Raw genomic sequence first — 15,095 nt, forward strand, 5'->3', positions numbered from 1 at the left:
GTCCATATAATTCTAAATTTTAAAGAAGCCAAATCTAATAATGCAAAACACACTGTGGATCATAATTTAATGTCTGACAGTAAGTAAACTGTAAAATAGCATGTACACTAGTGATTTTTTGAAGCTTGGCCCTTCAATTTTTATCTATGGACAAACAATTGTTGCAGAATGATTTACGGCAAAAAGTTTCCGTAACAATTGCTCAAAAATGGAAGCAGCTTATGTAAATTTCAATGATGTGTAAACTGAAGTTCATTACTGAGCACAAATAAGAAATATATAACTTCTTGAATTTGATTGTAATTGTCTACTTATGTCTCATTTCTTAGTAACTCAGCAAAAATTTACACTGGTATAACTTTTTACAAGATGAAATTATTTGGTATCTGCGAAAACAAGAACTTCAATAATGTAAAAATGGAGTTTCTTGAATGAATGATTTTAATTTTGCCACTTAGCCTTCTCTTCCATGGCTATGGAGTTCTTACAGTGAGTGATTGCAGCTTGAATAGCAGCCTGCAATTCTTCCATTGTGCTGTCACTAGTGGGCGAAAAAGCTCCGTTTGGTGTAAGAGGTCCACTGTTTGCTGGAGATGTTCTCATGGAAGCTGGTGCAGAGAACTCTCTTCTTCTTCTTCTTACTCGAAACTGATCTTCCTTTCTTGAGCTTGTGCTCCCCGAGAACGAATGTGGTTGGTTCTGAAATCTCCTGGTAACAATTGGTGAAGATGATCTTCTTGATTCAGCTGATGATCTGAATGACAATAATGGCCTAACCATTTTCATGTACTTTTTTAGTACTTGGTTTACTACGTCGAATTTAAGCTTTTTCTTGTCATGCCTTGTTTCTTGATCATCTTTTTCTCTGTCAGCTTGACGCCCTTTTCGCCATTTTGATAGGCTAAACAAGGAGAATGCTTTGGATTTTGATCTGCCTTGTGCTTCTGCACTGCTGTCATTGAAATTTTCATGCAATTTGATGTTGTTGTCCGTGTCGTTCGAGGAGATTTCCTCGTTCAATATTGTTTCATCTTCTTCTTCTATGAGTAGGTCTCTTATTGGGAGAGTGAAGATGTCTAGAGAGTTTGTGGATGAGTTTTGAGGGGAAATTATGGGGAACTGAGAGAGGAGATGCAGAGGAAGCAAGTGACCATGGAAGAATATGTTATCGGCCGGAGAAAGATCAATTGCAGAGTTGGAGAATGGAGGTGGAGATTGATTGAGCACTCTGTCATGAGTCAATGAAGGCTGGTGCAAGGAGATTGTGAAGGAGAATTCATGTGTAGGAGATGAAGAAGAAGATGGTGGAGAGGCAGGAGATGCTTTTGCATCCATCTTGTCTGCTCTTGATACTTTCTTCTGAAAGTTCTGAACTTCCATTGTTTAACTAGCTGAGAACTCTGAAGAAATTCTTTGGGATAAGGAAGCAGTGGAGAGAGAAGGTGAGACTGAGGAGAGGTGTGGGGGGACTCTTTGCCAATCAGTAGGTTGAACCTTTTTTAACTCATCTGCACATGCACATGCAAATGCAACTTGTTAATCATCTCTGATTTGCATGTAAATTGTTGTCAGATACGTCTTCTTCCAACATTTTAAGATTTTAACAAACATACTCGTAGATTAATCGCGTTACATGATATTAAAGCTTAATTATAGCAACACGATGAGAAAACGCAACCGCTAAGATCTTATCTCTTGTTATTTGACAATGTTATGAGTTAGAATTCTCGTAAAAATATATTATTATAGCGTCTAAAGAGCATCTAAAAAGTAAAACGTGAGAAGAGAGGGAAATTTATAACCTAACAAAAGAGGATTTTTGTCAAAGTAACATTCACAATAATCGAAAAATCAAAACAAGTGGTATCAGAGTTGATTGATTAACCTATAAAACTGCTGCCTCCTAAAGCTAGTTTGGTGTTGATTATAAAATACATATGCCTAAAACGCATTAACATAAAAAAGTGCAAGAATAGAAGAGCTTAGACGTCCTAATTTCAAAAACTTGACATGCATATTATAGTAACCGCACGCCCAATTCGAGGGGAATCTTTGAACATAAACAATACAAAAACATATATGAATTAAAGATTATATCCTCTCATGGTCTCTATGTTATCTTTCTGCACGCAGCAACCTTGAGATATGCACTTTATTCCATTTTGTAGTGCAGCTGTAAATCTTTCAAAGTGTCCCCGTGAGAGGATACTACAGTCTACCTAGATTCATTACATTTATGTAATCTAGTCACACTGTGAATACTGCATAAAATCTTTCGAGTTGGATTGTCTACCTATATTTAATCTCGATTTTAAAAAATCCTTTTGAATTCTGAAATTCAGAGGTATTTAATCAAATTAATATGTTAATGTCACCAAAACGATGTGTATTCGAGCAAGGAGCTTGATGCTAGTGAGTACGGTGAGTCCTTTAACTAATTCAAGGACTAACCCTTGCTCCCGAGTTTTAAATAGGAATGAAAGTAAGTGGTGGGTGAGTAAAGTAATTTCACTTGCATTCATAATTATGCTTCGAATTTTTAAAAGGAGCGAAAACAAGTGGCAATAAATAGAAATTTAACAAACTTTCAATTCAGTACTTATACTCCAAAAATGAAATGAAAATACTTTATCTTATTATCACTTGCTTACTTACCTTAAAAAAACTCGGGAGGAAGACCCAAATGCTTCCTCGAAATTTGATCTTTATGTGAAAGTACATACATTTGCATGAATCAACTTCTTCATTATTCAAAGATCATTCCTATTCTTCAACGACCATATCATACTTTAGCTAAGATTAAGGGATGATTAAGCCAAGATCGAAAGGGAACGAGTAACGAGAATTCGACCGTAAATAATTGATGAAAATTATTAAAAAATTTGTAAGTATCTAAAAAGGGAGGACGAGTGGAGATGAATACAACAGACGTGTGATACATATATGTGGTCCTTGATGGAACAAGAATGAAAATATAAGGAAGAAGTTTTGGTTGCTTGGCTAAGTTCAATATCTCAATCATACAAGCATTATTCGAGTGGACAGACAGACAGACTCATCTTCTATACTTAGCCACTCAAAAATCTTATTCTATACCATCAAAAGATAAGAAAATTGGTCAAGTTTTTTTGTCCCATTTCATGTTACTTGCTACCTATCTTTCTGCCGATGACTCCTTTGTCTATAGGAGAAGAGGAGAGAATGAATAAGATTTCAAGTGGCTACCAAAAGGCAAAAGCAACAAGGCCTTGGCAACAAAAAGATCTTTGCAGGATGACTGTGAAGTCTTTGTTTTGTTCCACATTTGCCAACTAGCACTCACACATACAAGCCACACCGACGTGTCATCGGTTCTGATGCTAATCATATCATAGGATTTCCGAATCATGTCAATGTAGTACTAATGAAGCTTCTTTGCTGGTTTCCTAAATTTCCTCGGGCTTTCGGTTAAAGTTTGCAGAAATATCCTCCATAGAGAGGAATTTCTTTCATTCAAGAAAGTTTATTATCTAACCGAAAGATATGCAAGACAGTAGTAAAAGGACAAAATACGTAGTAAAAATTAGGACATAAATATCAGTGTTTGATCCTGGAGGATGAGTACAGAACATACCAAAAACCGACCAGATTGGCAGAGCTGAAGGTAATACCTAACCAGTGTCTTCTTGCTCAAAGCCCATGAGGAGAGGTATCTATAGCCATGCTGCTCTTTAATAAAGAGAAAAACAAACAGAAAAACCTATATATATGAATCACCAAGTCACTTAGGCATCTACCAGAAGTCCAAAACTTAAGTTTCAATATATTTAGCTAGGTGCAGGGGATGTTTTTCTGCGGTACTCCCTCTGTCATTTCCATTTCTGCTAGCCTTTTTTATCTAGTATGCAATGCATGTCAAACTCAAACCCTAATAGAATGAATATCACTAGTAAATAATCATGGTTGAATAGCAAGAAACAATTGAACATGTGGACTTACAAAAGCATTCATGTATCCAACTTCCAACACTGTTAGTAATATAAAGGAAATAACAAAATGTGAATCCGAGATAGATCTGTTGGGGCCAAAGTACTATTTATATTCAAAAGCTCTTTTGTGGGGGAGGGGATGTTTCTAATAATACAAGATGCTCTGGCCAAAGAAGAAGTACACAATTTTGTACAACTGAACCAAGAAAAAAGAAATTAACAATATTCTCTACTCTAAAGTACCTTTGTTGCATCAGAAAGAAGATGCAATGAATCAGGAACAAAATTTATCAATGACAGAAGAGTTACAGAAGTTCCTTCTGATGGGAGAATGCGGAGAGTTCTTAACATGTTATTTAGAGTAGTGTCACATAAAAATCCCGCAACTGCTTTCAGTACTGTTAGCTCTGCAGAAAAAGGAAATGCCTCCAAGTTCCTGTAATTTGCTTGCTAGTTTATCAATATGACTCATTTTTTGTTACAGCTAACTTGGTTATACCAAAATCTGGACTGATTTACTCACTATCACACATTAATGCTATTTTTTTGACATGTATCATCATAGCATTTGGAAGGTTCAACTTTTGGATAGCACAAGGGCATATGCCTAACTTGGAGCAGAAGGCGATGATCTTCTTGACTTGTGTACCCTCCCCCCTCCTCCCACAAAAAACTGTCAATAATGGACTGATAGTGAAGCTCTGATCGGAACAAAAGAGATCCTGTTGCCTTCTCATTCTTAGTTAAGCTCCAAATTTCTATTCTCGTCTTCTTGAACTTCTATAAAAAGAATATTAATCGTGCATTCAAATTAATCAACCTGGCAATTTATTTCCACTGTTACGGTATCTAGAAGGTCTTGAAGGTCCGGAAGGTCTTATGCCTTCCATGGCTTCTTTCTTTTCTTGACAACTTGAGCAAAGAAAAGGACCATCCCAAGGCCGCAAGTTTCTTTCATTTAATCGTCCAACATGTATGGAAACACCTTCTCCTGGTTTCATCTCGACTTGACAGACAACACACATGAACAGCTTGAATAAGTTGCAAATTGGGTATTGTGTATTAAACCTGCAAGCCACGGGAAATAATAAGTACTCTAGTAGTCAGACAACAAAGGTCTGAGCTATTCCAGTATAAAACACTAAACACAAGTACTAAGCTTGTCATTCTGACTTATTAACTAAAAAATTGTGATTATGACTGGATGAAGGATTGCAGCTAATACCTTTCTGAAAGCATTGCAGATCCTTCCTCCATTAATTCCTCAACTCCATCTGGTTCATTGTAATCTTTCTCCACAGCCAAAGGTGACTCAGAACTCTTTCTTCTAAACATGGATTTAAATGCTGAAATGCCCTGCTTTTTTGGTGGTGCCAGAGGACTCTTTTCTGGAGCTTGTAAGTCTACCACAATGCAAGTCGTGTCATCTTTAAGTCCTTTCACTCCTACGGCTTCCTGTTGATAGGACAAAATGTCAAAAGTGGGTTTCTGACTAATGCAGATAAGTAGATCGTTGTAAAAATTATGCGAGTTGAGGAAATCAATCAAATTGTAACAAACTATAAATGTACCTTCACTATCTGAGAAGCTGCGGCATCTGGTTGCATTCCTCGACTACACTGCAGAGTTGACTCCGCAGATAAAGCATCCCAAACTCCATCACTTGATATGATGAGCCTACCACCACAGGAGGACAGCTACACATATAGCATATGGAAATTCAAACTCGCTGACAGGATCAACCTTTTTTTATGTGTTTCCTTGTTAATTTGATGCATTATGTATTTTAATTTATTTTCTTTCCGTATGGTATGTGCATGAATGTGTATGCACTGGATGACTGGATTACGGAGAACTCATATGAGTAATGGCACATTACATATCTTATACTTGATTTGCGATTAAACAGACATGATAGATGAGTCTTTCTTGCCATCAGATGGGAAAATATCATCAATTAATGTTACCACATAATACTCTCAGAATCTTACTTGAGATTTTTAACTTGAAAAGTAAAGAATGATCAGCTAGCAAAAATTAGAACGCGAAGAATACTCTTTTAACCTGTTACAGTATTTTCAACTAATTTGGAACTACTTTGATTCGATTTAAGCAAAATGTATTCAGTCTCAGCCCAAAATAACTTTAAATTCTTTAATAATCCAGTTAAACCGGAATAAGGATCCTAGAAATTAGCTCAAAATAGAAGAGGACAATTCTATGCAAATCAATGAAGTCCAGTTCAAAGTGTTACCAACAATGTACTCATGTACGGGCTTTTAAAATTCCAGCTTTAGATAAACATAATGATATCTTGAATTTTTCTAAATACTGGGTGATGCAGGATGTCATTAATACAATAGAATTTCGCAGCAACAGAAAATCTTTAGCATTATTATAACGAGATTTTTAAATTAGAGAAACATGTAATATGAGAAAATTTCAGGAGAAATATGAGAAAGGTAACTTCAGGAAACAGTTTAGAGATGTTCATGGTACTGTGAACAGTTTACATTAACTGTAACATTGTAAACAATATAAGTTCATTTTAGAGATTTACTGCTACTCATATGTAAGGCCGTAAGGGTGAAGGATGGAATTTGTAATCCTTGACATCCAATATTAGAAAAAAAATTGATAGTCATTTGCAAATCATATAAAAAATGATTGCCATCACATTTAGATGTTGTACTCAAGCAGAGTCAGATAGGTAACAAACCTTCACTTGTTTAACATAAGGAACAGGAACAATGAACTCGCCAACATCCATATCTCCAATTGACCGTGAAAGGCATAATCCACCGGGCCAACATCTCAGAGGACCAATCTATAAAAAACAAATTGAATAACTACATGTATTCATTTATTGATTATTCATTTTACAGTATTATTAGGACAATTCAATAAACTTACCTGTGTACCACCACCTGTATTAAGGCGCCCAACCTCGGCACCACATGCAGTAATACGTGCCCTCCTGATTAATGTGATAAAAAACTTATTCATAATGCCTCGACAGAAGCTAATATCGAGTATTGCAACAAGTGGAAATATATGTAAACTTACTCCTCTTCGTTGCTTTCAAGTCTATGATCAGCTGACAGATGGTAGATTTTCCCTTCAGCAGATTCAAGGATGCAACGAGAATCACCAACTGATGCTACTGTTGCAGTCCATCCTTCAATTATCACAAAGGTAACCGTTGTTCCTGAAGTTTGTGCTGATAGGTTATCATGAATAAAGTTAGCAGTTTCTATGAAAGTTAGCAGTTTCTGCAAATATCAAGAGATAAATAATTACATGCACAAGGAAATGATAATGATGAAAATATGTAGTTATCTATGTTTCCAAGTACTTCTCTGTCATCTTTCTGTTCAATTAGACCAATTCAACCCTATGTTGTTGGGCAAGTAACAAGTACCCAGAACAGCCTAATATCTAGTTGATGAAAGAGAAACCAGAAGCAGCTGTTGGAATCATGATAAATTCATTACATTGGATTATAGCACGTTTGTCGGTTCATTACACTGGACTCTACCATGTCTGATGTTTGATAATGTGGAGTATAGTTCGCGTGATTCAAAGCTCCTTTTGACATATTCACTCTTTGAGCATAAGAACATTTGTAAGTCGGCTAATACTATTTTAACTTCAACTGAAGTACACAAAGTATCTAATTGCATCACATATTCTGATGAAAGTAAATTTTAGACATGCAACATAATTCACTTCTCTGAGAATCAAATAGAATAGAACAAGAAGGAGAAAGTTCAGATACCTTTCTCTTGGAAGTCCTTATCTGTTTTCACAAAACCTGCAACTAATGCCCGTGGTAATGTTGCAATCCATTCGTCCCTATTTAAATTTGGTGGAATAGCACCCAGAACATTATTTAAGAGATTCTCCTTGGTGTATATAGCAGCTGCAGACCCATTGTGACCATCAAACAGCTGCAAAGAAAAAAAATATAATAAACAAAAACAAATTTGGTTCACATAATAGACAATAAAGTAGTCGGCCTAAGAAACATAGAGATATCAATATACAGAGTACAAACTAGGTATCCCTCAAAAAAATACGGACTCAGATTTTCTATAATACAGTTTAGGATACAATCAAAGGCAAAAAAGTATCCTGCACAAAACAATGAATGATCGATTCACCATTTGCCTAGTTCTCTAGACATGAATGTTTTCGACCTAACTTACTATACACTTTAGAGTTTCCGATTATTTCCACCTTTTGGCATTTTGGTTTCCAAAAGAGCCTACTGCAAGAAAAGAAGTAGCATCAACTTCCATGCATTTCTCATATTACTGCAAATGAATATGGAAAATTGTTCCCTTCTTGTCAATTCATAAACAACATTATCTGCCTCTTTAAGTAAATTAGCTGTTTGCAGATTATTATAAATCTTCTTTTTTTATGTAACTTATAAGAGGAGAGGGAATCATGGACATCTATCCTAAAAGCAATTAATAACTATGTAATGTGTAAGGATGCATCATTATTGATCAGCTTCTCTGGAAACTAGATCTAACAACAAATTTATTTTAGATTAGTCAGTTAGCAGTATATATTTGACAGCAAAGCAGAAATATAAGCAGTTGCCAGTCAAACCAAAAGGCAGTGCTGGAAATCGGATGTGGTAATCAAAACATACCCCAAAAACATGGTATGTTGTAACATCATCTCCTAATACACGCTGACATTCCGTCTTGAGTAGTGTGAAATCCTCGCCTTTTTTGCTGTGATTAGCCTGACCATAAGATACCTCCGGTTTTTCAATCTTCTCACTAGCCACTTCCCGCTTTAAGAGCAAAGAGAGTGGGACAGTTTGATGTTCACTCTTTATCGATGACATTTTTCTCTGTCCAACCAAGCCTACTATATATATCAAATGAAACGATTTCCTGCAGGCATAAATTAAAATGTCACAATCCCAACTAGTCCTTTCTTCGCAGTCAAATTAAACAAATCCAGTTAAGCCCTAAACAAAACAATAAATCACAAACGTCATGTACAGAAACGCTTCTATTACTCAAGAATGGAACTAACAGTTCATTTAGCAGAAAAGAAACAAATAAAAAAAAATTCAATTTCTATCTTTTCCTCCATTCCATGCATAACAAGTTTAACTAGAACTTACTCCCACAAATATGTGTATGAATGTACATTTTTACTCCTACTTCTTTTGTTCACAACCATTTCTACATGCTTATCCCCGGCCTTAAATTATATTCACCATTTCTCATTTCATTCCTTCCAACCAAACGAAACACTAGATTCGTATTCCATCAAGAGCGGAAACTACATAAATCACAATGATCAAAAGGAATGTAGCCCATGTCACATGTGTGTATTATCGAATATCGCAGAACTAGTCAGATGCAAAACTAACTAAACAAAGATTGCTGAAACACCAAACTCATAAACAATAATAGTATGCAAGAAAAAAAACAGTTAACTATGTTTAAGTAAAATGCAGCAGCATATTCATTTATACTTATATAGAGTGAATAAATGTGCAGACTTACCTGGAGAAGTTGAGAACTCAAGTGGTTCAGATCCTGAAGATGTTTTATTATTCTGAATGCTTTTGGCTGATCAAAAATTGTGTTTGTGTACAAAGGAGATAAGAGCAAGAAAAGAGAAAGATATATGTAAGTGGGAGCTTAATAGCTGTCTGTAGTAACATGTTGGTTTGGTTTTTTTCTCTCTCTCTCTCTCTTGCAACTAACTTACATTTTCTTTTCTGTTGCTGATGAGATGTCCATAATGCACCGTTTTATTATTTTATCATTATTTTTTCGGTCTGCCGCGTTATTGTCATTCTTTTTTCATTTTTTTATTTTAAGTTTGTTCAGGAAGAAATGGAACAAAAATGGCTACACAGTACGAATAATATAAGTATTTCTCCACATTTTTGTAATATTTGAATCCGAATCTAATCAGAAACAATGTATTTGTTCATATACACGAGCGGGATATAGTGAATATGTACTGTTTCATGAATATATACTGAATACGTTCATGAAAGTGGAAGGAGCGGGATATAGTGAATACATATTATTTAATGAATCGGTGGAAGGAGTGGAATATACTGAATACATTTACGAGAGTGGAGATTAGTACGAATTAAAAGTTAACAAAGCCGACTTAGGCGGCCAATTGGAAGAACTGATTAAGCAAATGACAGTTTTAGTGGCTGTGGGCTTGTATATTTGGATTGGAACGCGGCAATTACGGAGGACCCAATTTGAGACAGCTAGCTAGCAATAGCATCACAAATCTTCAAATGGGCTGCTTCAAAAGTCTTATTGAAAAGTTCCTGCGATCACATTTCTAGTAAACAAATGTGATTTGTAGCCTAAAAGAAGATCATGACATAAAAAAATAATTATAATCTAAAGTTTTGATTTAGATAAACCATCTCAAATGAACTCTCCTAATGAGAAGTTCATTATGTGATTACAAAAATACCAAGTAAATTAGATACAATAAATCATGTTCAGATACTCTTATAATTTCTTCCTACCCCAGCTGCCAAAATTGTAAGTCGAAATTAAGCCAGCTCACCTTGCATATTATCCTGCCAGGAAAAATAAAACACTAGTTATTAGATTTCTAATGCCTAACCAACCAGGTAGCATTGCATTATTCATATTCAAAATTGCTCTTATCAACAGCAACACAACAACACATGAATATTTGTTTGACCCTATAATTCTGCTAATAATGATGACGAACAAAGCAAGAATTGATGCATATTAGGCAGTGTTGAATGTTGTACCTGCAGAATTACTCAGCATCCAAGGCCTCCACAGTGTCACCCTTTTCGTAACCATTCGCCCTTATAATGTACACCTGCAGATCAGATGTGTCATTTCATTTTACCTCTTTTCTAGTATCAGGTAGATAGATGGTAGGGTTTGCGTAAAAGTGAATGATAGAAGAGCAACAACATTTCGGTAATTTAAGAGTTGTGATTATCACCTTAAATGTAGTAGAACGGATCAACTGGAACACAAGAGCATCACCATCTACTAACTCATGAGCAATGGAAAATCCTCTCCATCCACCACTGAGTCCATTTTTATTTGACAAGTAAACAGTTGGATACTCTTGCCCCTCCTCGTCTATCAATGTTACAGTAGCATCGCTCCTGGGAAGGTTCTTCCGACACCAGTGATTCGGAAGACCCTGTATACACTCCAAACCATCAATTCAGTATGTCTAAACAGTTTAATAATGACTCATAGGCATTCAAGGAGTGTCTAAACAGTTTAATAATTCCGGCAGTCATTTAAATTGTTGTCAATCTGATCATCTTCGATATTAAGATTGTCTAAAGCAAAAATAATTTTCAAGGATTTTAAAGTACCAAACTAACATCAATCGAAAGAAGAGAAACTGAAGTTAACACATGACACATAAGTACTAAATTACTAATGGATTCTCAAAAGCAATAGTTGAACAGTCTCTTTGCTTTTAGGATAGAGTAAGCTTGAGAGAAAGTAAAATGTAATCGAGCACAGTATAAAGTTTGTAATAGAAATGAAGGCTAGTGAGTTTATACAGCAACTATATCCAAGAGATATGCATTTAGAGTAACCACAAGAGACCAAAGTAACTATATCCAAGAGATTGTTCAAAGCAGCAATGATTTTCCAGGATTTTGAACTATCAAGACTGTGTATAAAGCAACAATGATTTTCCAGGACTTCGAAGTATAGCACTGACCATCAATCGAAAGAAGAGTAACTGAATCTAACACATGACACAATAAGTACTAATGGATTCTCAAAAGCGATATTTACAGAAACAAACTTTCTGCTTCTAAGAATAGAGTATGTTGACAGAAACTAAAATTTATTAAATGTACATTGTGAAGTTTGCAATAGAAATGAGGACTAGTGAGTTTATATAGGACTCATACTTCCATTTAGCCAACTTAAACCACAAGAGACTAAAGTATCTATTTCCCGCAGAATCTTGATTGAATACCTCCCCCCCTCCTGAAATCTATATTCTTAGTTTGTTTGCTACTAACCAAAATCTACTAGTTACAAAACTCGTGCACGTCTCATTCTCCCCTACCCGTGAAATACATTTACGATAATCATTAACAAATAACGAGATTGAGGCATAGAGCAAAAACGTTTCTTACCAGCCAAAATCCACCAGTAACATGAGACTGGAGCATAGGCTTAACAAAACTAGGATAATTAGCCCCAAGACTAATCTCCAATTCCTCTGCCTTGTAAGTTGCAGCTGCTCTAGCTTCATCCGATGCATAAACCCGATTCGCCAAATCCTTACGTTTATAACTATAAGCCCTGTACATTCCACATTCACATAAACCCCCAAACCATCAACAGAAATGTAAAAATAAACCAACAAGTACTCGAAAATGACAGTTTCGATTAATTATTAATCAGTAAACAAAAAACCTTCTTGGTAAATCCGGGCGCTCATAAGTAACCTGACATCAAATCAAAACATAGCTAGTTAAAAAACTCGAAAACCAGAGACCAAAAAATTAATTAGTAAAGCAAAAAACAGAAAATGCACATACAATTTCTCGATAAACAGGAGCAGGCAACTTAGCAACACGGCCTGACCTTCTCACCTCCACGATCTCCGTTCTCTTAATCCGCTTCATCTATTACCATTTCATCAACATGAACTATAAATTAATACCCTCGATAAATCAAAATATTTTTCCAGTCACAACATAACAGAAATAATAAATATTTTCTTACCCTCGAAAATGAATAAATTTCTCCGCTCAAAAAAATATTATTTATCGAGATTTAATAATAAAATATTACGGTCACAAGTTAACAGAAACATTGTACTTTGAACGTTCACAAATAAATAATACAAGCGGTTAACGAGAATATTCATTTATCGAGATTTAACAATAACATATTTACGGTCACAAGGTAACGGAAACATTGTATTTTGAACGTTCACAAGTATATAATACAAGCGGTTAACGAGAATATTCATTTATCGGGATTTAGCGATAAACGTAAAAATGTAGATAAAGACCGAAAGAGGAGTGAGAGGTACCGGAGAGGGTTTAAGGGGTTTGGGAGAGGGTTTAAGAGACAAGGAGAGACGAGGGAGCTGAAGCTCTTCCATTCTCTTTCGATTCTCTTCCATTCGCTTTCGACGTAACTCTTCGTAAGCTGATGCTGATGCTGATGCGGATGCATTTTTCGCCATACTCATCACCATTTTTCACAATTCAAATTAGGGGGGAAAATAAAATGGAATAAGAAAAACGAAGGGGAGTAAGTAATAAATAGGAGGATGAGGATGAAGATTTGAATGAACAAATAGCGTACGACACTGATGGTCTAATTTATTTTATTTTATTTACCCTGACTAGTCGACCGTTGGATTCGCACTGTGTTGTTAGCTTTTTACAGTGCCTAGGGAAGTCAATCAGCGGTAATTTTAGGTGTCTCGGTCTATCACCCTATATATGCGTCAATTCAAATTTCAAATACTCCAATGCAGCTAAATCAGATTTTAACAATCTTGAGAACATGATTTTTTACCAAAAAATTTCTTAGTGAATTGTCATTTTTTAATTAGTTGCTTCATCGTGAATATAAAAGTGTATTTACGACTTTACGTTAAGAAAAGTTAACATCGTTAGTATTTTGCATGATTTAAAAGGTTAGTTTGGTCATTTAACGCATAAAACTTACATTTATATATAGAATAAATCGTACTAAATTAAACTTGTATAAAATATGCTTTACTATTATGTTGTGTTTGGTTGGAGTGAATAAAATAGAATGGAATGGAATGAGATTTTAAGTGGAAAATGATTAAATTTTCTTAAATTTTCATTCTTTAGCCCATTCCATTCCTAACCACCTACATTATAATTAAACACCCCCAATTTGAGATGGAATGCTCCATTCCTTATTAACCCAATTTTCTTCACAATTCTTATCATAACAATTTTATCCATCTAATTATTTTTTTCAAATATTCTCTCCAACTTCCATATAATTTCTTTGATTACATCCATTCCATTCCATTCACCCCAACCAAACACAACATTAAAGTATTTTCATTTACGAAACTTAAAGAAATTAAAAAAGAGTAGTTTTTCTAACTATGAGTAATTTTATTTATTTTGATAACATATCATTTTTAAATAACAAAAATTACATAGTGAAATAAAATAAATATCAAAAGAATTAATAAATTTGCGTAGATTCCTTTTTTAAAATAATTCTCGCTCCTGTAACAATCAAAATACACCCATGTTATGGGTAAAACAGACTAGGGTGTATTTAATGTTAGGGTTCGTGAGTTTCAAGCCTCTGTTTGACTGCTCTCGTGCTTCGTAACTCAATCCGTCTTCATAAAATGTCTACGTACATTACTGTGTGCTAAGGATCAAGTCAAAAAATGCAGTTCTAATTTGTGTGATGAGACCCCTTATATAGGCATGGGATGGAGCACCCTTTTTAGGTCTTCCTTTGGCAAAGTTAGTGATGGCAGCCCCAAAACCCTTCACCAATCAGATGGAGAAAATCTCATATATAGGGAGTTTATTAAAGATGAGGGCAAGACTCCTAGTTGAACTTTATTGGAAGAGTTTTCCCTGATTCATGTGGGACTTTCTACAGTCACTCTACATGATATTTCTCTCATTCTCTATACTTTGTTTTCCATTTTTATACGTTATTAACATAACTTATTATTTGTTTTTGTTTCCTTTTCAGCGGCCCATGAAATAAACAACGCCACCATGTCGGTCGTTGAGGAAACAACCAGGATGAAGAAGGCTCGGCTTGCAGGGCTAGATACCTGTGGAAAGACTACTGAGCCCAGCTTTCTGAGGAAGCACAAAGAGCCTGTAGTGGAGGCCTCCTCAGCGGGTACTGAAGCCACGACCATTCCTGCTCCACCTCCTACGGGCTCATTCCAGCCTCTCTGGGGTTTTCGTCGAGGGGACACTGTGTTTGGTTCCACGAAGCATGCTTGGGATTGGTCCTTCACAGATGTCGTGGCTGGCCAGGACCCAGAGTGTGTGAAGCTCATGGGAGCCCAGTCCATTGTTTCGGTACGCTCTTTCACTTTTTTATTTTAACC

The 15,095-nt window shown here is 35.5% G+C and overlaps 3 protein-coding genes across 5 annotated transcripts; all 3 read right to left on the reverse strand.

Annotated features, from left to right (window-relative positions):
• Positions 1–234: 234 nt before the first annotated feature.
• LOC141703159 (BRI1 kinase inhibitor 1-like) lies at positions 235–1,393 on the reverse strand. The gene has a single exon (XM_074506756.1). The coding sequence runs from the start codon at positions 1,378–1,380 to the stop codon at positions 442–444; it is 939 nt and encodes a 312-aa protein (XP_074362857.1). The 5' UTR covers positions 1,381–1,393; the 3' UTR covers positions 235–441.
• On the reverse strand, positions 1,377–9,725 carry LOC141703158 (putative protein phosphatase 2C 12). Of its 3 annotated transcripts, none has more exons than XM_074506752.1 (10): positions 9,506–9,725; positions 8,632–8,881; positions 7,747–7,918; positions 7,035–7,188; positions 6,882–6,945; positions 6,688–6,795; positions 5,540–5,665; positions 5,194–5,423; positions 2,656–5,036; positions 1,377–1,508 (listed from the first exon to the last, which is right to left on the reverse strand). In XM_074506752.1, exons 2-9 carry the CDS (start codon positions 8,830–8,832, stop codon positions 4,784–4,786), a joined length of 1,308 nt encoding a protein of 435 aa, XP_074362853.1. In that variant the 5' UTR covers positions 8,833–8,881; positions 9,506–9,725; the 3' UTR covers positions 1,377–1,508; positions 2,656–4,783. The 3 variants fall into 3 exon arrangements, with proteins under 3 accessions (XP_074362853.1, XP_074362856.1, XP_074362855.1); XM_074506755.1 differs by having other exon boundaries at positions 8,632–8,958; XM_074506754.1 differs by having other exon boundaries at positions 1,390–1,508; positions 3,614–5,036.
• Positions 9,726–10,365: 640 nt separating this feature from the next.
• Positions 10,366–13,307, reverse strand: LOC141703160 (B3 domain-containing protein Os06g0194400-like). Its single transcript, XM_074506757.1, has 7 exons — positions 13,047–13,307; positions 12,547–12,633; positions 12,422–12,453; positions 12,139–12,307; positions 10,965–11,171; positions 10,762–10,835; positions 10,366–10,560 (listed from the first exon to the last, which is right to left on the reverse strand). The coding sequence occupies exons 1-6, from the start codon at positions 13,212–13,214 to the stop codon at positions 10,770–10,772; spliced, it is 729 nt and encodes a 242-aa protein (XP_074362858.1). The 5' UTR covers positions 13,215–13,307; the 3' UTR covers positions 10,366–10,560; positions 10,762–10,769.
• Positions 13,308–15,095: the final 1,788 nt, after the last annotated feature.

Source organism: Apium graveolens, unplaced genomic scaffold (assembly GCF_009905375.1).
Source record: "Apium graveolens cultivar Ventura unplaced genomic scaffold, ASM990537v1 ctg628, whole genome shotgun sequence".
In the NCBI taxonomy this organism is placed as follows: Eukaryota; Viridiplantae; Streptophyta; class Magnoliopsida; order Apiales; family Apiaceae; genus Apium; species Apium graveolens.

What these genes read in the sequence shown, in the direction of transcription:
- LOC141703159 (XM_074506756.1), bottom strand. Translation starts at nt 1,380, where the DNA reads ATGGAAGTTCAGAACTTTCAGAAGAAAGTATCAAGAGCAGACAAGATG.
- LOC141703158 (XM_074506752.1), bottom strand. Translation starts at nt 8,832, where the DNA reads ATGTCATCGATAAAGAGTGAACATCAAACTGTCCCACTCTCTTTGCTC. An exon ending in CAACATACCATGTTTTTGGG is followed by an intron (nt 7,919 to 8,631) that starts GTATGTTTTGAT and finishes TTTTCTTTGCAG; the next exon opens with CTGTTTGATGGTCACAATGG. An exon ending in ATACAGGTGGTGGTACACAG is followed by an intron (nt 6,796 to 6,881) that starts GTAAGTTTATTG and finishes TGTTTTTTATAG; the next exon opens with ATTGGTCCTCTGAGATGTTG.
- LOC141703160 (XM_074506757.1), bottom strand. Translation starts at nt 13,214, where the DNA reads ATGGTGATGAGTATGGCGAAAAATGCATCCGCATCAGCATCAGCATCA. An exon ending in CTCCTGTTTATCGAGAAATT is followed by an intron (nt 12,454 to 12,546) that starts GTATGTGCATTT and finishes ATTTGATGTCAG; the next exon opens with GTTACTTATGAGCGCCCGGA. An exon ending in TCCGTTCTACTACATTTAAG is followed by an intron (nt 10,836 to 10,964) that starts GTGATAATCACA and finishes TCTGATCTGCAG; the next exon opens with GTGTACATTATAAGGGCGAA.